The sequence below is a fragment of the Salmo salar genome, chromosome 22 (assembly GCF_965601325.2).
Source record: "Salmo salar chromosome 22, fSalSal1, whole genome shotgun sequence".
Taxonomy (NCBI): domain Eukaryota; kingdom Metazoa; phylum Chordata; class Actinopteri; order Salmoniformes; family Salmonidae; genus Salmo; species Salmo salar.
This window is the reverse complement of record NC_138312.1, coordinates 57,812,618-57,836,419: the sequence shown is the minus strand read 5'-3', so window position 1 is coordinate 57,836,419 and position 23,802 is coordinate 57,812,618. Positions and strand designations below refer to the sequence as shown.

Sequence of the window (23,802 nt, the reverse complement as noted above, 5' to 3'; positions counted from 1 at the left end):
ATGGTCAAACTATATTTAAATCAATTGTACCTGCCTCTCAAATCACTGACAAGTAGTACTTATGACATCAGCAGGCTTACTTGACCTAATCTGTATGCATCAACAGCTAATCTGGTGACAAAGCAGACCTGGACAGGTTATACAATGTGTAGACCCTACAAATGTACATCAGTAAGTGATTGGCTCAGATCATGAACCAAATGTTACCGTAACGTGTAAATTGATCTAGAGGCTGTTTCTTCTCTTAAACATACTTGCAGGGAAGCTGCCCAACTACATCACATTAGTCATCTAACAGCCTCTGATCCAGAGACACACACACACGCAAACAGGGTCAACGCCCTGCTAAAGCGCACATCGACAGATCTCCACAATGTCAAAAACGTAGTCCAACACAGTTCCAAGAGCAGCCCTTCAACCATCAGATTCCAGCCAGAGAATAAATAGAATTCCATTCCCTGCACCACAAACAAAACAACCATAAAAACATCCAGGACAATACAACAGCAAGGCCAATGTTTGAGTGCATGTATGGCACCATGTCCATCTTGGTGCATTTGAATGAGTGTATGCATTTGTACAAACACCTGCATGGCATCAGCCTCAACTATATCAACACAGCCCCTCAGTGTCAATGTATTTACCTTTTATATATAATTTAGATCTGTCATTCTATCCTTTGCCCAGCAACTCCTCCCACTTTGTCTCCAATTCCACATCACAGTCCTCAGCTTCCCTTAGCCCATCCCGCCTGTCTCTGCTGGCAACCCTTCGGATTTCTATGCAGCATATCTTTCAACGATACAGTTTATCTAATTGAATAGACTCTAGACTGAGTTAAACTTTTACTATGAGCGTTGGTAATTGACTGACAAGATCTCAAGTATTTCTAGGGTCCATTTTAGATCTATGCTATGCATTTTCAGCCATTCCTGACAGGCTGCTTGAAGACAATACCAAAATAAAAGGTCAATTCTGTATCCTCACAAAATCTGCAGAACTTTGATGATTGTATGCCCCAAATATTTAGCATTTTGTTGGCAAGAAATCTATAAAATTTTTGCTGAAAAGCACAAGTCTTGAATCAACTCGTACACCCCGTACCATTGAATCGGTAAATCAAAAATTTCTTCCCAACAATTTTGCAGTCTGTATGGCATAGATGTCAACATCCTGGTCCTCAAATGAAACTGGTATACATTCCTATTTATGCTATTTTTTTTCCTCTGCAAGTTTTGGTCCTTTATATTGGACAGACAGACCAGTTCCCTACCTCCTCCTGCTGCCACCTGTCTCCGTTGTTGGGGTAATGTAATCAACTGGTTATAATCTTGGATTGAGCAGACCTTTCCATGTAATTCTGATAACTCCATGAAAGACAATTCTACCATTCCAATTGACAATATCATTTAAAAACAAATAGCCTTCTCAAACTTTTTTCCCATAAATATTGGTCTTTTATAAACCGTCACATTTGAGTAGTGCCATAATATTTGTAATATTTGTTCTATCCTTTCAGGGGGATGAAATTGAAATTGTAGCCAGTTCTGCAATGCTTGTTTGAAAAAGAGAAATACTTTGAAAAAAGTATCATTTGAAATTAATCAAAATGAGACATGGAAATCTGTACACAGGCCAAAAAGTCTATTTTAGACAATGGATTAGCTTTTTTTAGTAATCTACTTGAGAAACATTTAGGGTTCAAGTAGAACTTTTGAATAAGTGAAGCTTTTAGAGAGAAGTTTAGTGCTTTTATATTTAATAATCTCAACACACCCAATTCATATTCATTATATAGCGAGCTAGGCCTGCATACCACCCTGCATCTTACTGCTGCTTTGCTTCTTAAGCTAAGCAGGATTGGTCCTGGTCAGTCCTTGGATGGGAGAACAGATGCTTCTCAAAGTGGTGTTGGAGGGCCAGTAGGAGGCACCCTTCTGTCTTGTCTAAAAAATATCCCATTGACCCAGGGCAGTAGGGTGCCGTCTTTTGGATGGGACGTTAAATGGGTGTCCTGACTCTCTGTGATCACTAACGATCCCATGGCACTGATCGCAAGAGTAGGGGTGTTAACCCCAGTGTCCTGGCTAAATTCCCAAATTGTCCTTCTTACCATCATGGCCACCTAATCATCGCTGGTGTACAATTAGCTACTTCATCTCCCCTCCTCTCCCCTGTAACTATTCCCCAGGTTGTTGCTGTAAATGAGAATGTGTTCTCAGTCAACTTACCTGGTTAAATAAAATAAACACATTCATAAATATAGATAGGCACACTGTATCTTGTCTGGTTTAGCGTCCCAAATTAAGATAAATATTTTTTGCTCATATGAATTGAAAAACAAATCATCAGGAGTATGCAGCGCCATATGAAAGTAAGTAAACTGTGATATGACTAAGGAGTTAATCAGGGCAAATTTTCTATAAATAGACAGGAATTGACCTCTCCATGGTTGCAGGATCTTGTCTGTTTTCTATTGAAATTAATTTTGTAGGGCTCATGTAATATTTTTTTATATGAATACCAAGTATGTCTACTTCACCATCAGACAATTTTAAAGATAAACTGCATATTAATGTAAAAGTTGTATTTTTTAAAGATCCAATACCTAACATTGTACACAGGTTTTAGTCCAGAGAGTCCAGAAAACGTATCTAGATCTTCAATGAGACATTGCAGGGATCTAGCTTGCGGACTTAATAAAAAACTTGAGTCATCGGCATACATGGACACCTTTGTTTTTAAACCTTGGATTTCTAATCCTCTAATGTTGTTATTTGATCTGATTTTAGTAGCTAGCATTTCGATGGCCATAATGAATAGATATGGTGACAGCGGACACCCTTGTTTAAGTCCTCTTGACGATTCAAAACTCTCTGAAAAGTAGCCGCTATTTACTATTTTACACCTATACAGTACTTTTACCCATTTTAAAAGAGAATCACCAAAATTGTAAAAATCCAGGCATTTTATGAACAAATTTGTAGTCCGTAATTTCCTGTAGACCCTGCCACATACGTCTCGTGTCTTGGCCGTTGAATTGCAACTCCATTTTCTCCCTATACCGACATTCTGCTTGTTTGATTGCCTTGCGGAGGGAATAACTACACTGTTTATATTCAGCTATATTCCCCGACCTCTTTCCATGGTTGAATGCGGTGGTTCACGCATTCAGTTTTGCACGAGTTTTGCGATATATAAGTCAGGTGAACAAAAGGACTTGAGTTACTGTATGTTGATATTGTTACACCATGAGTCATTATTCATGAGGCATAAACCCCTACCCTTCCACTTACCAGAGAGATGTTTGATTCTGTCGGCGCGACGCATGAAGAAACCCGATGGTTGTATGGACTTTGATAACATATCCCGAGTGAGCCATGTTTCCGTGAATCAGAGAATGTTACAATCTCTGATGTCTCTCTGGAAGGCAACTCGTGCCCTAATGTTGTCCACAAATAACTGCATAATTTCCTAATGACTTGAAGCGAGGCGACCATCTCTGTCTGCGCCATCTTGAGATCATTTAGCTTCCTCACAGATGACTTTCATTTTGTAATATATTATATTAGTTGTTTTTTGAATAAGTTCCTCTAAATCTTGTTTTTCCTCTTATTTTGTATCTCTATAGTTTCGTTTTTATTGCTATCTACCTGTACTATTAGTGAATGTATTTCCCTTGTTAGTCTTCTCTTTAGCCAGAAACTGCTTTTTCATTGTTGTTGAAAATTGAATTGAATGACCTCTGAAGGTACATGTAAAGGTATCCCAAACAATAAAGGGATTTACTGAACCTCTATTGTACTGGAAAAATTCAGTTAAATTATTGTCTTAGTTAAAAATAAATTGTCCTCCAGTGGACTTTGATTAAATACACAATATCCCCATCCACGTGGAAATTCTACAAGAGTTGTGAAAGCCAATTTAGATGATCCGATCGCATTCTGTCTCTTATTGCCCATTGGTTTTATTTGGGATGAGTACAGCAGTACCACAACGACAGTCCCACAGGACATATTGATGGTATAATAGAAATAAAAATGCACTATGCGGATCACGCTGCCATTTCCTGGTTGCTGAAATTCTGGTTCACCATTTCGACAAAAGTAGTGTTGAATCATTATACCATCTAAACTGCAAAATATTTTTTCACACCAAAAGTACTATTTTCAGCTGTTGGACACTGGTGTACAAAAATGTACCTCAGACTAGAAATAGCGCTCTACAGATCTACCACTTAGACTTGATTTCAATGAGGGACAGATCAATGTTGGTGCATCGCCGAAATGTGTGGGACAGTGCCAGAGATACCTTTGAGATGGTGAAACTCCACTGGCATCATATTAACGCCCATACGTTGTTAATGGGCTGCGCAGTGCATTCTGGGACCAATTAGGCACTAGCTCAAAAAAAACGAAAAAAACTTTAGCATGAATTCCGTGAAGTACAAAATTACAACTAATCCGAGATGTTTGATATTATCGTATTGCTTGGGAATAGTGGCATTATGTATGCGAGGAAAATAGGCAGGTTTCTCGACTTTGAGAAGGCATTGCATGATGATTAGCTTAGCAACCGTGTGACGCATTATGACTCATCAAAATTCTGTGGGGCGTTATACATTTCTCCATTCAAGCTCTATTGTTCTCTAAAAATCTGACAAGCAAAAGCAGCCTTAGAAATAGCCTCAAGCTTAATTTCCACATCAGGGTATTGTTTGGCTCATGATCTGAGCCAATCACTTAATGATCAGGGTTTGTAGGGTCTACACATTGTAATGTCTTAACGGTCCAGGTCTGCTTTGTGTACACATTAGGTCAAGTAAGCCTGCTGATGTCATAAGTACTACTGGTCAGTGATTTGAGAGGCAAGTACAATTGATTTAATAGTTTGCCCGTCCAGAGAACAATGAATATTTTACAACTGCCTAAAGGTGGGCACAGAACATAGACAGCAAGACAAAGGCACGTTAGCGCCAGGTACAAATGAGTCCGGTGAAAGGCAAGAATAAAGGACACATGTTCAGAAATATTGGTGTGACATTTAGTAACATACAAGAGGCAACCAGTCTCGTCTTTGACACTTCGTTTAATTCAGACCAACCACAGTTCAGAAATGCTTCCACACAAAATACACAGGTTCACAATGGTCATTGAAGTTGATTTGGCAGAAAACAGCACAACCTGATGAAGATATCCCAGAAGCCTTGTACATCTTCAGGTTCCACAGGAAGATATTCTGCAAGACAAAACGTCAGCACCAGCATTCTAGTTCCCAGTCAGGCGTGCATGCACATATATAAAACTCACATTTAGTCACAGGTGTAAGCCACATCCAAGTACTTATAAGTTCCAACACAGGGGTCGCCGAACACGTAGTTGGATACCTTGACGATACACTGGCGCTCTCCGTCACACCACAGCCAATGAGTGCCTACAGGTAAATGCACACTGAAGGTTTCAGTACCTTTCTGCCATTGTGCTGGTGGTGGATTGGTTGATGCAGTTGGTGTTTTTGAGTTGTTTGCGTGGGCGCCCAATGGAACACACATCGTGTTGACGACGACCATAGTTGGCACGCAGAATATGGATCTCACCCCGATCTGAGGAAGAGAAAGAAGAAAAGGATGGCCAAATCTGGGTGTTTGTGTGGGCTAGTGACTAATATATATCACCACATGATTATACCGTACGGGAGTGCTAACCAGCTTACCACATAGTAGTTGGGAATCAGAGCCTTCACATATGATGCTGCTTACTGCAAGGACAACACAGGAGTTACACCACACTGGCCAGACAAATTAAGACATACGTTAGCCTGGTGAAGTGTTAGGGATGGGAACTAACAGGGAATGTTGATTTCAGGCTCATTTGTTTAAAGTCATTATAAAATGTGTTGGCGTGAACTAAAGTATAAACAGTTTGACACGTCATCTTCCACCGTTCCCTTGTAGTTCCACTTCCTTATGAGCAGTCCTCAAAATGCTAACATTTTAAGTAAACTGGCTGGCTAGATCTAAGCTGGTGAAAAATTAGGTCGACCCACTACACCACATCTGTATTTCTATGCCGTATACACTACAAATCTGTGGGAGTAGCGCTAGGTAGTTACCATTCAGTCTTAAAACCAGATTAAGTACGCACAAGCAAGCTTCAGCCACTTTCCTGCAATGTTCTTGCTTGCTAATTGAGCTAGATATGTACATATAACAAGGAACAGCATATGTCAAAAAAGTATTTGCAAAAAAAAAAAGCTATGCAGATAGTCAGGGGTAGTCATTCAGCAGTTATGGCTTGGGGGAAGTAGAAGCCGTTCAGGGTCCTGTTGGTTACTGACTTGGTGCAGCCGTACCATTTGTCATGGAGTAACAGGACAGTATGACTTGGGTGGCTTGAGGCATTGACAATGTAGGGCCTTCCGACACACGTGGTGTCGAGGTCCTGATGGCAGGGAGCGCGGCCTCAGTAATGTACTGGGCCGTACGCACTACTCTCTAGCACCTTGCGGACAGATGCCATACCTAGTGGTGATGCAGCCAGTCAAAAAGCGCTCAATAGTGCAGCTGTAGAATTGAGGATCGGAGGGCTGATAAATATTTTTAGCCTCCTGGTAGGGAGGGGCTTGGCCCTCCAATACCTGTAGTCCACAGTCAGTTCCTTTGTCCATCTTGGCACCACACTGCCAGGTCTCCGACCTCCCTACAGGCTACGCTAACTAAAGTTGTTGCCGGATACATTGCTCCATAAGCACAGCTTGTGTTAGTTAGCAGGTGAGGGTGGTTTACACTTGGAGAAACAAATGCATGTATGAAACACGTTGTGGCCATAAGGCAGCATTTAATAAAACAAAATTAACAAGCTGGTACCATAGGGGAACCAACCCATTCTATTCCTTTTCTAGCTATCAGCAGAGTGCACGCTTTTACAAAAGAGTCAAATGGGTAGGAGTATTAAACAATATCCCAACATGCCACAGTCATACCGATAGTACATTGAATTAAATTATGGCTATTGGTGCCCACCACTAACTATTACTAGCACACATTGAGACTTACTTGTTTCGGGCTGTTGGACACAGGAGTATTTGGTGTCCAGGTACTTGTAAGTCCCAACACAGGGGTCCCCAAAAACCAAATTGGATGCCGGGACAACACACTGGCTCTTTCCATCGCACCTGGGTGTTTCAAAGACAGGTAGAGGTCATGAGTTCCCACAGGTAAACACTACAGGTTCTTGCTGCTGGTGGTTGTTAACACCACAGCCAAGGAGTTCCTACAGGTAAACACCACAGGTTCTAGTACCTTTCTGCCATCTTGCTGGTGGTGGATTGGCTGAGGCAGTTGGTGTCGGTGAGTTGGTTATCGGGGCGCCCAATGGAACACACATCGTGTTTACAACGACCATAGTTGGCACGCTTGATTTGAATCTTACCTCCATCTGAGGGAAGAGAGACAAAGAAAAGGAGAAAGGTGAGGGACGAAGGAGAGCAAAGACTGTGGGCCAGTGACGCTAATCTACAGTAGAAAATATCATAGGTGGTCGGTGACTAGCTTACCACATTGCAGTAAAGCATCAGAGCCTTCACACGTGATGCTGATTGCTGCCAGGACAAATAAACAGGAATTACACACCACTCACATTAGCTTGGTTAAGTAGTATCATCATCATTACTACATACAGTACCTCCATCTGTTAGTGTACAGCAAGCTGCAGCCAGCACTGAAACAACACACAGCTAATTCAGCAACATTCCACATCATATGCACTTGGACCATGAAGCTAGAATTTAGCATTTGACTCTATACTCCAGCATTTGAGTTATACTAAGTGTACTGTAGTCATCAAGTTCAGAATTGTCTCTTATTCCATGCATGCAATGTGACAGTTTGTTAGACAACTTTGTTTTGAACAATAGAAATGTAATGTCCCGCAAGTCATATGATATGTACTTCCATTACTCTCAAATACAAACATTTGGTCATATATATTTATATTCTAATCTGCATCAGATACAGATTTTATATACTCACATGTGACCACCGTCAGTCTGACCATGTGCATGATGCCGGGTACAGGAGTGGTAGTAATAGAGAAAATGCAACTGATGCTAATTAGACCCAATACACCTGGTATTTATGTTATGTGACATGTCTTAATTAACCCAGGTGTATCTATTTGTCTCCAGGTGCACCTCATTGCAATTAGGGGCCGGCGTTTGCTGGTCTATACCTCGCTATTGGTTCAGTCTCATGGAGTTAGATAGAGGACTCTAGATGGATAAAATCAATTTTGACATTAACATTGCCATTGAGGGCTTCCAACATTTTAAAGTAGCCATCTAGGTGGGGCTTCTTCGTTAAGGAAGAATCACACGGGCCACGTTCAGTCGCAAAACCTTCGAGCGTTGCAGGTTTCCATTTCATGAATAGAGACAACGTATTTCCTTATTCTACATGTCGGAGAGACATATTTGTTCAACATAGCATATTTTTATCTGAACCTTTCCAAAACGTTGCATCCTGCTGATCGCACCCTATTATTCAATCTACTTTAATAAAATGAATATTGCCTCTGTTGTCTCAAATGTAATTACATTTGTTATTTGATTTGCATGTCCGTGCGCTCACGGACACCATAATGGAACACATATAAAGATGATATCCTGTGTCCATCATTCTCTATGGTCAGATCCCCATGATGTGTTGTTCTGGTGGCTGAATATGTGTCCTCTTCCTCTCACCTTTCCATTCTCAGGGCTGCTGAACAGGTGCCTTGTCCTTCAACTTGCGAGCCCTTTGGGTGTTGCACTTATCAGGCTTCACCGCCGCGGTACGGAAAGGCTGGTCCGAGTGATTTTGTGCATTTATATGTTCCCAGTTGCCACTCCTGTGAAGGGAGACCACTGAGCTTGAAGGCAGTTTGGTGACCACAGAACCCACAATACAGGTACTCTACTGTAAATATTATTAAAGTGAACCGTGTTGAATGACTATGTACAGTCGTGGCCAAAGGTTTTGTATGATGGTAATTTGCATATACTCTAGAATGTTATGAAGAGTGATCAGATGAATTGCAATTAATTGCAAAGACCCTCTTTGCCATGCAAATGAACTGAATCCCCCCAAAAAATGTCCACTGCATTTCAGCCCTGCCACAAAAGGACCAGCTGATATCATGTCAGTGATTCTCTTGTTAACACAGGTGTGAGTGTTGACGAGGATAAGGCTGGAGATCACTCTTTCATGCTGATTGAGTTCGAATAACAGACTGGAAGCTTCAAAAGGAGGGTGGTGCTTGGAATCATTGTTCTTCCTCTGTCAACCATGCTTACCTGTAAAGGAAACATGTATTGTCATCATAGCTTTGCACAAAAAGGGCTTCATAGCCAAGGATATTGCTGCCAGTAAGATTGAACCTAAATCAACCATTTATCAAATCATCAAGAACTTCAAGGAGAGCGGTTCAATTGTTGTGAAGAAGGCTTCAGGGCGCCCAAGAAAGTTCAGCAAGCACCAGGACCGTCTCCTAAAGTTGATTCAGCTGCTGGATCGGGGCACCATCAGTACAGAGCTTGCTCAGGAATGGCAGCAGGCAGGTGTGAGTGCATCTGGGGTAAAGTCATTTTCTCTGATGAATCCCGTTTCCGATTGTTTGGGGCATATGGAAAAAAGCTTGTCCAGAGAAGACAAGGTGAGCGCCACCATCAGTCCTGTGTCATGCCAACAGTAAAGCATCCTGAGACCATCCATGTGTGGGGTTGCTTCTCAGCCAAAGGAGTGGGCTCACTCACAATTTTGCATAAGAACGCAGCCATGAATAAAGAATGGAACCAACACATCTTCCGAGAGCAACTTCTCCCAACCATCCAGGAACAGTTTGGTGAAGAACAATGCCTTTTCCAGCATGATGGAGCACCTTACCATAAGGCAAAAGTGATAACTAAGTGGCTCGGCGAACAAATCATCGATATTTTGGAGATAGAAAACTTCTATCTCCAGTTTCTCAGTCTCTTGGTCACAGCTTTGATGCTCCTGTACTTTCACCTCCTTCTAGATGGTAGCGGGAAGAACAGGCCATGGCTCCGAGTAAGTTAAAGATTTTCATCCTTTCCAATGCGGCCCCATAGACGTGGATGGGGACTAGCTCTCTGCTGTCTACTGTAGTCCACGATCATCTCATTTGTTTTGTTGACATTGAGGGAGAGGTTATTTTCCTGGCATCATTCCGTCAGGGCCCTCAACTCCTCACTGTAGGCCGTCTCGACATTGTTGGTAATCAGGCATACCACTGTTGTCAGCAAACTTGATGATTGAGTTGCCACACAGTCATGGGTGAACAGGGAGTACAGGAGGAGGCTGAGCACACACCCTTGTGGGGCCCCAGTCTTGAGGATCAGCGTGGCGGAGGTGTTGTTGCCTACCTTCACACCTGAGGTCGGCCCGTCGGCCCAGCTGCACCGGGCGGGGTTGAGACCAAGGGCCCAAGCTTAGTGATGTGGCATGATTGCTATTTTCTTTCGTTTTTGAACCAGAACCCCCAACAGAAGCTAGCCAGCTAACTAGCTACAAGCTAGCAGTCAGCTAGCCACTGCTAGCGGTCACCAGCTACCTTTAGCCCAGAATACTCTTGCCAGTTTGCACAGCACGAATCAAACCAGAGCAAATCTGACTTATTTTTCTCCATATCTCCTAATTCCCACTTCAAGCTCTAAACCTTTACAACTGGATCATCGCAGCTAGCTGCTATCCGATTGGCTTCTCCTGGCTAACGTCTCTGTCCCGAAGCAAGCACCTATTAGCCTGGACCTATTTCATGCTAGGCCCATCTGTGTGTCCAGCTCGCCAAGCTACTCACTGCAGCCAATGATGATCACTCGGCTACGCATGCCTCTCCCTAATGTCAATGTGCCTCGTCCATTGCTGTTTTGGTTAGTAATTATTGCCTTATTTCATTGTAGAGTCTCTAGCCCTGCTCAATACGCCTTAGCTAACCCTTTAGTTCCACCTTCCAAACATGCGGTGACCTCACCTGGTTGAAATGATGTTTCTAGAGACAATATCTCTGTCATCGTCACTCAATGCATAGGTTTACCTCCACTGTATTTACATCCTACCATACCTTTGTCTGTACATTATGCCTTAAATCTATTCTACCGTGCCCAGAAACCTGCTCCTTTTACTCTCTGTTCCGAACGTACTAGACGACCAGTTGTTATAGCCTTTAGCCGTACACATATCCTACTTCTAATCTGTTCCTCTGTTGATGTAGAGGTTACACCAGGCCCTGCAGTGCCTAGCTCCACTCCCATTCCCCAGGCGCTCTCATTTGTTGACTTCTCTAACCGTAAAAGCCTTGGTTTCATGCATGTTAACATTAGAAGCCCCCTCCCTAAGTTTATTTTATTCACTGCTTTAGCACACTCTGCCAACCCGGTTGTCCTAGCCGTGTCTGAATCCTGGTTTAGGAGGACCACCAAAACCCCTGAAATGTCCATTCCTAACTATAACATTTTCCGACAAGATAGAACTGCCAAAGGAGGCGGAGTTGCAATCTACTGCAGCGTTAGCCTGCAGTGATCTGTCTTACTATCCAGGTCAAAGAATTTGACCTTGTACTTTTAAAAATCAACCTTTCCAGAAACAAATCTCTGGCCGTTGCCACTTGCTATAGACCACCTTCTGTGCCCTGGACACCATATGTGAACTGATTGCCCCCCATCTATCTTCAGAGCTCGTGCTGTTAGGTGACCTATACTGGGATATGCTTAACACCCCAGCCATCCTACAATCTAAGATTGATGCCCTCAATCTCACACAAATTATCAATGAACCTACCAGGTACAACCCCAAATCCGTAAACACGGGCACCTCATATATATCATCCTAACCAACGTGCCCTCCAAATACACCTCTGCAGTCTTCAACCAGGATGTCAGCGATCACTGCCAAATTGCCTGCGTCCGTAATGGGTCTGCGGTCAAACAACCACCTCTCATCATGTTCAAATGCTTCCTAAAACACTTCAGCGAGCAAACCGTTCTAATCGACCAGGCCCGGGTATCCTGGAAGGATTTTGACCTCATTCCGACAATAGAGGATGCCTGGTTATTCATTAACCTCTATGGGCTAGGCGGGACGAATTCGTCCCACCTACGTAACAGCCACTTGAAGCCTGTGGCGCGATTTTCAAAACCTTAAAAATCCTATTACTTCAATTTCTCAAACATATGACTATTTTACAGCTATTTAAAGACAAGACTCTCGTTAATCTAACCACACTGTCCGATTTCAAAAAGGCTTTACAGCGAAAGCAAAACATTAGATTATGTCAGCAGAGTACCCAGCCAGAAATAATCAGACACCCATTTTTCAAGCTAGCATATAATGTCACAAAAAACAAAACCACAGCTAAATGCAGCACTAACCTTTGATGATCTTCATCAGATTACAACCCTAGGACATTATGTTATACAATGCACGCATGTTTTGTTCAATCAAGTTCATATTTATATCAAAAACCAGCTTTTTTACATTAGCATGTGACGTTCAGAACTAGCATACCCCCCGCAAACATCCGTTGAATTTACTAAATTACTCACGATAAACGTTCACAAAAAACATAACAATTATTTTAAGAATTATAGATACAGAACTCCTCTATGCACTCGATATGTCCGATTTTAAAATAGCTTTTCGGTGAAAGCACATTTTGCAATATTCTCAGTAGATAGCCCAGCCATCACGGCTAGCCATTTAGACACCGACCAAGTTTAGCCCTGACCAAACTCCGATTTACTATTACAAAAGTTTCATTACCTTTGTTGTCTTTGTCAGAATGCACTCCCAGGACTGCTACTTCAATAACAAATGTTGGTTTGGTCCAAAATAATCCATCGTTATATCCAAATAGCGGCGTTTTGTTCGTGCGTTCAAGACACTATCCGAAATGTAAATAAGGGTCACGAGCATGGCGCAATTCATGACAAAAGATTTCTAAATATTCCATTACCGTACTTCGAAGCATGTCAACCGCTGTTTAAAATAAATTTTTATGCCATTTTTCTCGTAAAAAAGCGATAATATTCCGACCAGGAATCTGCGTTTAGGTAAACAGACGAAAGAAAACATAGCAGGGGTTCGACGTCGGCACGCGCCTGAGTCTCACAGTACTGTAACCAGCCACTATCCAAACGCACTACTTTTTTTCAGCCAGAGCCTGCAAAGCCACGATTCAGCTTTTTGCCGCCTTCTGAGAGCCCATGGGAGCCGTAGGAAGTGTCACGTAACAGCAGAGATCCTCTGTAATGGATAGAGATAATCAAGAAGGGCAAGAAATTGTCAGACAGGGCGTTTCCTGTTTGGAATCTTCTCAGGTTTTGGCCTGCCAAATGAGTTCTGTTATACTCACAGACAACATTCAAACAGTTTTAGAACCTTTGGGGTGTTTTCTATCCAAAGCTAATAATTATATGCATATTCTAGTTTCTGGGCAGGAGTAATAATCAGATTAAATCGGGTACGTTTTTTATCCTTCTGTGAAAATACTGCCCCCTAGCCATAACAGGTTAAACTGGTTACTACTCTTTCCCAGAAACGAGAATATGCATATTATTAGTAGATTTGGATAGAAAACACTGAAGTTTCTAAAACTGTTTGAATGGTGTCTGTGAGTATAACAGAACTCATATGGCAGGCAAAAACCTGAGAAAATTAAAAGCAGGAAGTGGTCTGTCTGCAATTTTGTAGTTCTCCCTTTCCTTCTCTATCGAAACCCCACGGGCACTTTAGTTATGTTGCACTTTCTAAGGCTTCCATTGGCTCTCTAAAGCATTCAGAAAGAGGATTGACGCGTCTCCTGTCTCCGGGCAGATAACAGGAGCACAGTTTGTCAGTGGTGGCTGGTGGCTAAGAGATGGGAATGCATGTTCACGAAACCTCGCTATTTTTTCTCTTCCTTTTTGAATGAATACAGCATTGTCTGGTTGGAACATTATTGCTATTTTTCAAGAAAAACACCATAAAAATGTATTTTAAACAGCGTTTGACATGCTTCTAAGTACGGTAAAGGAACATTTTGAAATTTTGGTTCTCGAAATGAGCTCGCGCGTTACCCTTTGGATAGTGACCTGAACGCACGAACAAAACGGGGATATTTACACATAACTATGGATTATTTGGAACAAAAACAACATTTGTTGTGGAAGTAGCAGTCCTGGGAGTGCATTCTGACGAAGAACAGAAAAGGTAATCCAATTTTTCTAATAGTAATTCTGAGTTTAGGTTGCCCCAAACTTGGCGGGTGTCAAATTAGCTAGCCGTGATGGCTGAGCTATGTACTCAGAATATTGCAAAATGTGCTTTCGCCGAAAAGCTATTTTAAAATCTGACATAACGATTGCATAAAGGAGTTCTGTATCTATAATTCTTAAAAGAATTGTTATGTATTTTGTCAACGTTAATGATGAGTAATTTAGTAAATTCACCGGAAGTTTTTGATGGGTATGCTAGTTCTGAACATCAACAGCGATTCCACTGGCTGTTGAATAGAGTGGGAGTCCTACCTAGCCCATAGAAGTTAACAACTGGGTGAAAGGAATATGAATATGTGTTAATAGAAAAAAGGCATGCTCATGAAAATAAAACGTGTCCTCCCTCATCTTAAATGGCAGGAACTGCCTCTGGTACAAAGTCATTGAACACTGGTCACTTTAATAATGTTAAGATACTTTTTCTTGCCACTGTAATTAAAACACTATATGAACCCTTTGGAATTATCTGGATTTCTGCATAAATTGGTCATAAAATTAGATCTGAACTTCATGTAAGTCACTGTGGAACGCTGTGGAACATCCAGATGCTCTTTGTCAACAGACAAACATAGTGTGCTTCATCTAATAACACACAAATTGTATTTTTCTTGTCTATATTGAATACATCGTTGTAGGTTGGAAAAAGTATGTCAACACCTAGGCTAATGACTTCTCCAAAAGCTAATTGGAGTCAGGAGTCAGCTAACTTGGATTACAATCATTGAGACGAGATTGGAGATGAAGAACTGATGACTTGCACAAGCTGGAAAGGGTTACACAAGTATGTCTTAAAGGCTTGATGTTCATCAGTCCACGGTAAGACAAATTGTCTATAAATAGAGAAAGTTCAGCACTGTTGCTACTCTCCCTAGGAGTGGCCGTCCTGCAAAGATGACTGCAAGAGCACAGCGCAGAATGCTCAATGAGGTTAACTTCTTACATCTAGGCGTTCCGCTAGCGGAACCCGGTTCCGCCAGCGGGACCCCTAACAAACAGCCAATGGGATCGCATGGAGCGAAATACAAAAACAACAAAAATACCACAATTCAATTTTCTCAAACAATCAACTATTTTACACCATTTTAAAGATACACTTCTCCTTGATGTAACCACATTGTCTGAATTTTCAAAAAAACATTAGATTATGTTAGGAGAGTATATAGACACAAATAGTCACACAGCCATTTTCCAAGCAGGGAACTATGTCACAGAAACCGAAAACACAGCTAAATTATGCACTAACCTTTGACGATCTTCATCAGATGACACTCCTAGGACATTATGTTACACAATACATGTATGTTTTGTTCGATAAAGTTCATATTTATATCCAAAAACCCCTTTTTACATTGGCGTTTGATGTTCAGAAAATGTATTTCCAACCAAAACCTCCGGTGAATTTACAAAAATACTCATCATAAACGTTGACAAAATACATAACAAGTATTTTAAGAATTATAGATAGACTACTCCTAAAATAGCTTTACGGAGAAAGCACATTTTTCAATATTCTGAGTACATAGCTCAGCCATCACAGCCAGCTATTCAGACACCCGCCAAGTTCGGGGCCACCTAAACTCAAAATTAGTATTAGAAATATTGTATTACCTTTGCTGATCTTCGTCATAATGCACTCCCAGGACTGCTACTTCCACAAGAAATGTTGTTTTTGTTCGAAATAATACATTTTTATGTCCAAATACCTCCGTTTTGTTCGTGCGTTCAGGTCACTATCCAAAGGCTAACGCGCGGGCGCAGTTCGAGACACAAAAAGTCAAAATGTTCCATTACCGCACTTAGAAGCATGTCAAGCACTGTTTAAAATCAATCTTTATGGTATTTTTCTTGTATAAATGCAATAATATTCCAACTGGACAATAGCGTATTCATTTTAGAAGAAAAAGAAGGAACAGCGTTCTCGCGTGACTGCACATATCCAATCTCTTTGTCCCCAGGCAGGCCACTCAGTAACTGAGCTCCTATACTCTGCCAAGTGACAGGAGAAGGCTCAATCCACTTTCTGAAGGCTTTAGAGAGCCAATGGAAGCCTTAGAAAGTGCAACGTAACCCCACAGATACTGTAGATTCGAAAGGGACTAGAAAGAAGAACTACATTTCTCAGATCCTTCACTTCCTGGTTGACTTTCTCTCAGGTTTTTGCCTGCCATATGAGTTCTGTTACACACAGAAGCATCCAGGGTCTCTCATACAGCATCTCCACTCCCACTTGTCTCCAATTCCACATACCAACCCTCAGCTTCCCTCAGCCCATCCCATCTATCTCTGCAGGCCACTTCGGGTTTCTACTTTAACACATATCTTTCAACTACGCTGTGATGTTTAACGAACAATTTCAATCTAATCGAATAGAATCCACAGATTGCGAGTTGAAGATAAATACTTTTACTAAGAGTATTAGTATATTAGTAATTGACTGACCCGGTCTCTCCAGATCTCCTAAGGGTCTCCAGATCTCCTGGGGTCAATATTAGATCAATGCTATGCATTTTCAGCCATTCCTGAACCTGAGACCAGAAAGAGGCTACCGGAGGGCAATACCAAAATAGATGGTCTATTCATTCTGTGTCCTCACAACAAAATCTGCAGAGGTTCGATGATTTTATGCCCCAAATATTCAGTATTTTGTTGGTGGCAAGAATTCTATATTTTAATCTTAACTGAAAAGCACGAAGTCTTGAATTTTGCGTTGTTTTATATATCAACTCATACACCCTGTACAATGGAATCGGTACATCAAAAATCTCTTCCCAACTATTTTGCCATCTGTATGGCAGAGTTGTCAACATCCTGGTCCTCAAATGAAACTGGTAAACTTTCCCATTTATGCTATTTTTATTCCTCTGCCAGTTTTGATCCTTTATATTGGGCAGACAGACCAGTTCCCTACCTCCTCCCGCTGCCACTCGCCTCCTACGTTTTTGGGGCAATGCTGTAATCAATTGGTTGTACTCTTGGATTGAGCAGACCTTTCCATATAATTCTGATAACACCATGAAGGACATAACTCTACCATTCCAATTGACAATATCATTTAAGAACAAAATACCCTTATCAAAAATCTTGTGCACAAATACTGGTCTTTTATCAACCAGCACATTAGAGTTCAGCCATAGTATTTTTTGTAATATTTGTTTTATCTTTTCAGGTGGATTAAATTGTATCCAGCTCTGCAATGCTTGTTTGAAAGAGAGATACTTTGAAAGTATCATTTGCAATTCATCGAAAATGAGACATGGCATCTCTGCACAAAGGCAAAAAGGCCATTTTTAAACAATGGATGAGCTTTTCTTAGTAATCTACTTGAACCATTTAGGGTTCAAGTAAAACTCTTGAATTAGTCTTCCCTGTGGCTCAGTTGGTAGAGCATGGTGTTTGCAACGCCAGCATGGTGGGTTCGATTCCCACGGGGGGGCCTGTATGAAAAAAAAAAAATGCATGAAATGTATGCATTCACTACTGTAAGTCGCTCTGGATTTAAGCTTCTGCTAAATGACTAAAATGTAAATGTAAAATGAATAAGTGAAGATTTGAGAGGTTTAGTGCTTTATATTTAATAATCTCAACCCACCCAATTCATATTCATAATATATTACATTAGATCGTTCTTGAATAAGTTCAAGTTCTTGTTTTGTATCTCTGTAGTATTGTTTTTATTGCTATTTACCTTTACTATTAGTTCATGGGTTTTCTTTTAGCTAATGCTGACTATGGGGCATGCAACCATTGAAGCTCTGCTGATTTGAGGATCCAGAATCAATTGTCCATTTATTTTGGTATCGATCTAAAACTGACCCTAGAAATAGTACTGTTGGAGAGCTGGAGAGACCGGGTCAGTCAATGTATTGCAACTCAGTCTGTAGATTCTATTTGACAGAAATTGTATGTTAATCACAACATCGTATGCTGCGTAGAAATCCCAAAAGGGTGGCCAGCAGAGACAGGTGGGATGGGCTAAGGGTTGGGATGTGGAATTGGAGACAAGTGGGAGCGGAGTTGCTGGGCAAAGGATAGAATGACAGATGTAAAATAAATTCCATATAAAAGGTAAATACATTGACGGGCTGTGTTGATACAGTTGAGGTTGATGCCATGCAGGTGTTTGTACAAATGCACCAAGATGGACATGGTGCCATACATGCACTCAAACATTGTTGGCCTTGCTGTTATATTGTCCATGATGGTTTTCATTCATTGGTGGTTCATGTGGCAGGGCATGGATTGATTTTCTTTCTCAGGGTGGAATCTGATGGTTGAGGGGCAGCATCGGTGGGAGATCTGTCTACGTGCCCTTCAGCAGGGCGTTGACCCCGTTTGCCTCTGGATAAGAGGCTGTTAGATGACTGTGGTGTAGTTGGGCAGCATCACTGCATGTATATGTTTAAGAAATAGCCTCTAGCTTAATTTCCACATCACGGTAACATTTGGCTTATGATCTGATCAATAAGAGCCAATCACTTAATGATCAGGGTTTGTAGGGTCTACACATCGTATGTAATGTCTTAACCGTCCAGGTCTGCTTTGAGAACAGATTACCTGGTGACTTGGACAAGTAAGCCTGCTGATGTCATAAGTACTACCCGTCAGTGATTTGAGGGGCAGGTACAATTGATTTAAATTGTTTGACCATCCAGAGCACAATGAGTATTTTACAACTGCCTAAAGGTGGGCACAGAATACAGACAAAGGCACGTTAGCGCCAGGTACAAATTAGTCCGGTGAAAGGCGAGAATAAAGGACACACGTTCAGAAATATTCGTGTGACATTTAGTAACATACAAGAGGCAACCATTCTTGTCTTTCTGACACTTCATTTAATTCAGACCAACCACAGTTCAGAAATGCTTCAACACAAAATACACAGGTTTACAATGGTCATTGAAGTTGGAGGAAAACAGCACGACCTGATGAAGATATCCCAGAAGCCTTGTACATCTTCATGTTCCACAGGAAGATATCCTGCAAGGCATACTGTCAGCACCAGCATTCTAGTTCCCAGTCATGTGTGCATGCACATATGTAAAACTCACATTCAGTCACAGGTGTAAGCCACATCCAAGTACTTATAAGTTCCAACACAGGGGTCGCCGAACACGGAGTTGGATACCTCGACAATACACTGGCGCTCTCCGTCACACCTGCGTGTCAACAGGTACAGGTTAACACCACACCCAATGAGTGCCTACAGGTAAATGCACACTGAAGGTTTCACTACCTTTCTGCCATTGTGCTGGTGCTGGATTGGCTGAGGCAGTTGGTGTTTTTGAGTTGTTCCTGTGGGCGCCCAATGGAACACACATCGTGTTGACGACGACCATAGTTGGCACGCTGAATATGGATCTCACCCCGATCTGAGGAAGAGAAAGAAGAAAAGGATGGCCAAATCTGGGTGTTTGTGTGGGCTAGTGACTAATATACGTCACCACATGATTATACCGTACGATAGTGCTAACCAGCTTACCACATAGTAGTTGGGAATCAGAGCCTTCACATACGATGCTGCTTACTGCAAGGACAACACAGGAGTTACACCACACTGGCCAGACAAATTAAGACATACATTAGCCTGGTGAAGTGTTAGGGATGGGCACTAACAGGGAATGTTGATTTCAGGTGCATTTTTTAAGTCATTTTAAACTTGTCGGCATGTACTAAAGTATAAAGGGCTATGCGCGTCATCTTTCACCGTTACCTTGTAGTTCCACTTCCTTATGAGCAGGTCTCAAAAGGCTAATATGTTAAGCAAACGGGCTGGCTAGACTGAAACTGGTGAAAAATAAAGTCAAACTGCTACACCAAATCTGCATTTCTATGCCATGCTATGTGTCAGATTAGCTGTATACCCTACAAATCTGTGGGAGTAGCGCTAGCTAGTTACCGTTCACTGAAACATAGTCAGTCTTAAACCAGATTAAGTGCGCACAAGCATCAAATAAGCTTAAGCCACTTCCCGTCCGTGTTCTTGCTGGCTAATTGAGCTTGATATGTACATCTAAAAAGGAACAGCATATGAGACAAGTCAAAAAGGGTCAATGCAGATAGTCGGGGGTAGTCATTCAGGAGTTTTATGGCTTGGGGGAAGTAGAAGCTGTTCAGGTTCCAGACTTGGTGCATCCGTACCATTTGTCAGTGGCCAGTGTCATTGACAATGTAGGGCTTTCCGACATGTGTGGTGTCGAGATGCTGATGGCAGGGAGCGCGGCCTCAGTGTTTTACTGGGCCGTACGCACTACCCTCTGGCATATGACCGCAACGTGCTACATACCTAGTGGTAATGCAGCCAGTCAAAAAGCTCTCAATGGTGCAGCTGTAGAATTGAGCAGCGGAAGGCTGATAGCAAATCCTTTTAGCCTCCTGGCAGGGAGGGGCTCGGCCCTCCGTTTCCTGTAGTCCACAATCAGTTCCTTTGTCGTCTTGGCACCACACTGCCAGGTCTCCGACCTCCCTATAGGCTACGCTAACTAAAGTTGTTGCCGGCTACATTGTTCCATAACCACAGCTTGTGTGCTAGGGTTAGTTAGCAGGTGAGGGTGGCTTAAACATGGAGAAATAAATGCATGTATTTAACACGTTGTGGCCATAAAACAGAATTTAATAACAAAGCTGGTACCATAGGGGAACCAACCCATTCTATTCATCAGCAGAGTGCACGCTTTTACAAAAGAGTAAAATGGGTAGGAGTCATACCGATAGTACGTTGAATTAAATTATGGCTATTGGTGCCCACCACTAACTATTACTAGCACACATTCAGAGACTTACTTGTTTTGTGCTGTTGGACACAGGAGTATTTGGTGTCCAGGTACTTGTAAGTCCCAACACAGGGGTCCCCAAAAACCAAATTGGATGCCGGGACAACACACTGGCTCTTTCCATCGCACCTGGGTGTTTCAGAGACAGGTAGAGGTCATGAGTTCCCACAGGTAAACACTTCAGGTTCTAGTATCTTTTTACCATCTTGCTGGTGGTTGTTACCACTACGGCCAAGGAGTTCCTACAGGTAAACACCACTGGTTCTAGTACCTTTCTGCCATCTTGCTGGTGGAGGATTGGCTGAGGCAGTTGGTGTCGGTGAGTTGGTTATCGGGGCGCCCAATGGAACACACATCGTGTTTACGACGACCATAGTTGGCACGCTTGATTTGAATCTTACCTCCATCTGAGGGAGATGGGGGAAGAGAGACAAAGAAAAGGAGAAAGGTGAGGGATGAAGGAGAGCTAAGACTGGTGTGGGCCAGTGACGCTAATCTACAGTAGAAAATATCATAGGTGACTATACAGTAGTGTTGAGTAGCTTACCACATTGCAAGAAAGCATCATGGCCTTCACACGTGATGCTGATTGCTGCCAGGACAAATAAACAGGAATTACACACCACTCACAGTAGCTTGGTTGAGTAGTATCATCATTATTACATACAGTACCTCCATCTGTTATTGTACAGCAAGCTGCAGCCAGCACTGAAACAACATCACACAGCTAGTTCAGCAACATTCCACATCATATGCACTTGGGCCATGAAGGTATACTCCAACATTTGAGTTATACTTATTGTACTGTAGTCATCAAGTTCAGAATTTAGTCTCTTATACCATGCATGCAATGTCACAATTTGTTAGACAAATTTGTTTATAACAATAGAAATTGAATGTCCCTCAGGTCATATATGACACGTACTTCCATTACTCTCAAATACAAACATTTGGTCATTTATATTTAAATTCTAATCTGCATCAGATACAGATTTTGTATACTCACATGCAACCACTGTCAGTCTGACCATTTGCATGATGCCAGGTACAGGAGTGGTAGTAACAGAGAAAATGCAACTGATGCTAATTAGACACAATACACCTGGTATTTATGTTATGGCACATGTCTTAATTAACCCAGGTGTATCTATTTGTCTCCAGGTGCACCTCATTGCAATTAGGGGCCGGTGTTTGCTGGTCTATACCTGGCTATTTGTTCAGTCTCATGGAGTTAGATAGAGGACTCTGGATGGATAAAAAGACATTTTGGCATTAACATTGCCATTGAGGGCGGAACATTTTAAAGTAGCCATCTAGGTGGAGCTTCTTCGTTAAGGAAGAATCACACGGGCCACGTTCAGTCGCAAAACCTTCGAGCATTGCAGATTTCCATGTCATGAATAGAGACAACGTATTTCCTTATTCTAAATGTCGGAGACATATTTGTTCAACATAGCATATTTTTATCTGAACCTTCCAAAACGTTGCATCCTGCTGAACGCACCCTATTATTCAATCCGGGTCATCAGGAGGGATCAGCCAATTAATTATACTCTTGAGCAAACATTGCATAACTGTAGGTGGCAGTAAATTGCCAGCTTTGCCTTCAAATAGTACCTTTTCAAACAACACACTCTGTGGTGGTGTGCAGCCTTTTTTTTAGATTGTTTGCCAACTCATAGAAATTATAGAAGAAAATTGACTACTTTAATAAAATGAATATTGCCTCTATTGTCTCAAATGTAATTACATTTGTTATTTGATTGATGTCCGAGCGCTCACGAACTTCATAATATGACACAAATAAAGATGATATCCTGTGTCCATCATTCTCTATGGTCAATTTCTCCATGATGTGTTGTTCTAGTGGCTATGTGTCCTCCTCCTCTCAACTTTCGATTCTCAGGGCTGCTGGACAGGTGCCTTGCCCTTCAACGTGCGAGCCCTTTGGGTGTTAAACTTATCAGGCTTCACCGCCGCGGTCCGGAAATGCTGGTCCCAGTGATTTTGTGCATTTATATGTTCCCAGTTGCCACTCCTGTGAAGGGAGACCACTGAGCTTGAAGGCAGTTTGGTGACCACAGAACCCACAGTACAGGTACTCTACTGTGAACATTATTAAAGTGAACCGTGTTGAATGACTATGTACAGTCGTGGCCAAAAGTTTTGTATGATTGCAATTTGCATATACTCCAGATCAGATGAATTGCAATTAATTGCAAAGTCCCTCTTTGCCATGCAAATGAACTGAATCCCCCCAAAACATTTTCACTGCATTTCAGCCCTGCCACAAAAGGACCAGCTGATATCATGTCAGTGATTATCTCGTTAACACACGTGTGAGTGTTGACGAGGATAAGGCTGGAGATCACTCTTTCATGCTGATTGAGTTCGCATAACAGACTGGAAGCTTCAAAAGGAGGGTGGTGCTTGGAATCATTGTTCTTCCTCTGTCAACCATGCTTACCTGCAAGGAAACATGTGCCGTCATCAGTGCTTTGCACAAAAAGGGCTTCACAGGCAAGGATATTGCTGCCAGTAAGATTGCACCTAAATCAACCATTTATCGGATCATCAAGAACTTCAAGGAGAGCGGTTCAAATGTTGTGAAGAAGGCTTCCGGGCGCCCAAGAAAGTTCAGCAAGCACCAGGACCGTCTCCTAAAGTTGATTCAGCTGCTGGATCGGGGCACCATCAGTACAAAGCTTGCTCAGGAATGGCAGCA

At 42.0% G+C, this 23,802-nt stretch overlaps 2 protein-coding genes across 2 annotated transcripts; both read right to left on the bottom strand.

Annotated features, from left to right (window-relative positions):
* Window positions 1-5,068: 5,068 nt before the first annotated feature.
* Window positions 5,069-8,097, bottom strand: LOC145862652 (L-rhamnose-binding lectin CSL3-like). The gene is made up of 9 exons (XM_082967708.1): window positions 8,030-8,097; window positions 7,683-7,718; window positions 7,555-7,599; window positions 7,301-7,436; window positions 7,055-7,173; window positions 5,713-5,757; window positions 5,468-5,602; window positions 5,310-5,418; window positions 5,069-5,238 (listed from the first exon to the last, which is right to left on the bottom strand). Exons 1-8 carry the CDS (start codon window positions 8,058-8,060, stop codon window positions 5,312-5,314), a joined length of 654 nt encoding a protein of 217 aa, XP_082823834.1. The 5' UTR covers window positions 8,061-8,097; the 3' UTR covers window positions 5,069-5,238; window positions 5,310-5,311.
* Window positions 8,098-19,117: 11,020 nt separating this feature from the next.
* LOC123729682 (L-rhamnose-binding lectin CSL3-like) lies at window positions 19,118-22,149 on the bottom strand. The gene is made up of 9 exons (XM_082967707.1): window positions 22,084-22,149; window positions 21,750-21,785; window positions 21,625-21,669; window positions 21,349-21,484; window positions 21,088-21,206; window positions 19,787-19,831; window positions 19,541-19,676; window positions 19,356-19,463; window positions 19,118-19,284 (listed from the first exon to the last, which is right to left on the bottom strand). Exons 1-8 carry the CDS (start codon window positions 22,112-22,114, stop codon window positions 19,358-19,360), a joined length of 654 nt encoding a protein of 217 aa, XP_082823833.1. The 5' UTR covers window positions 22,115-22,149; the 3' UTR covers window positions 19,118-19,284; window positions 19,356-19,357.
* Between the last annotated feature and the right edge of the window lie 1,653 nt (window positions 22,150-23,802).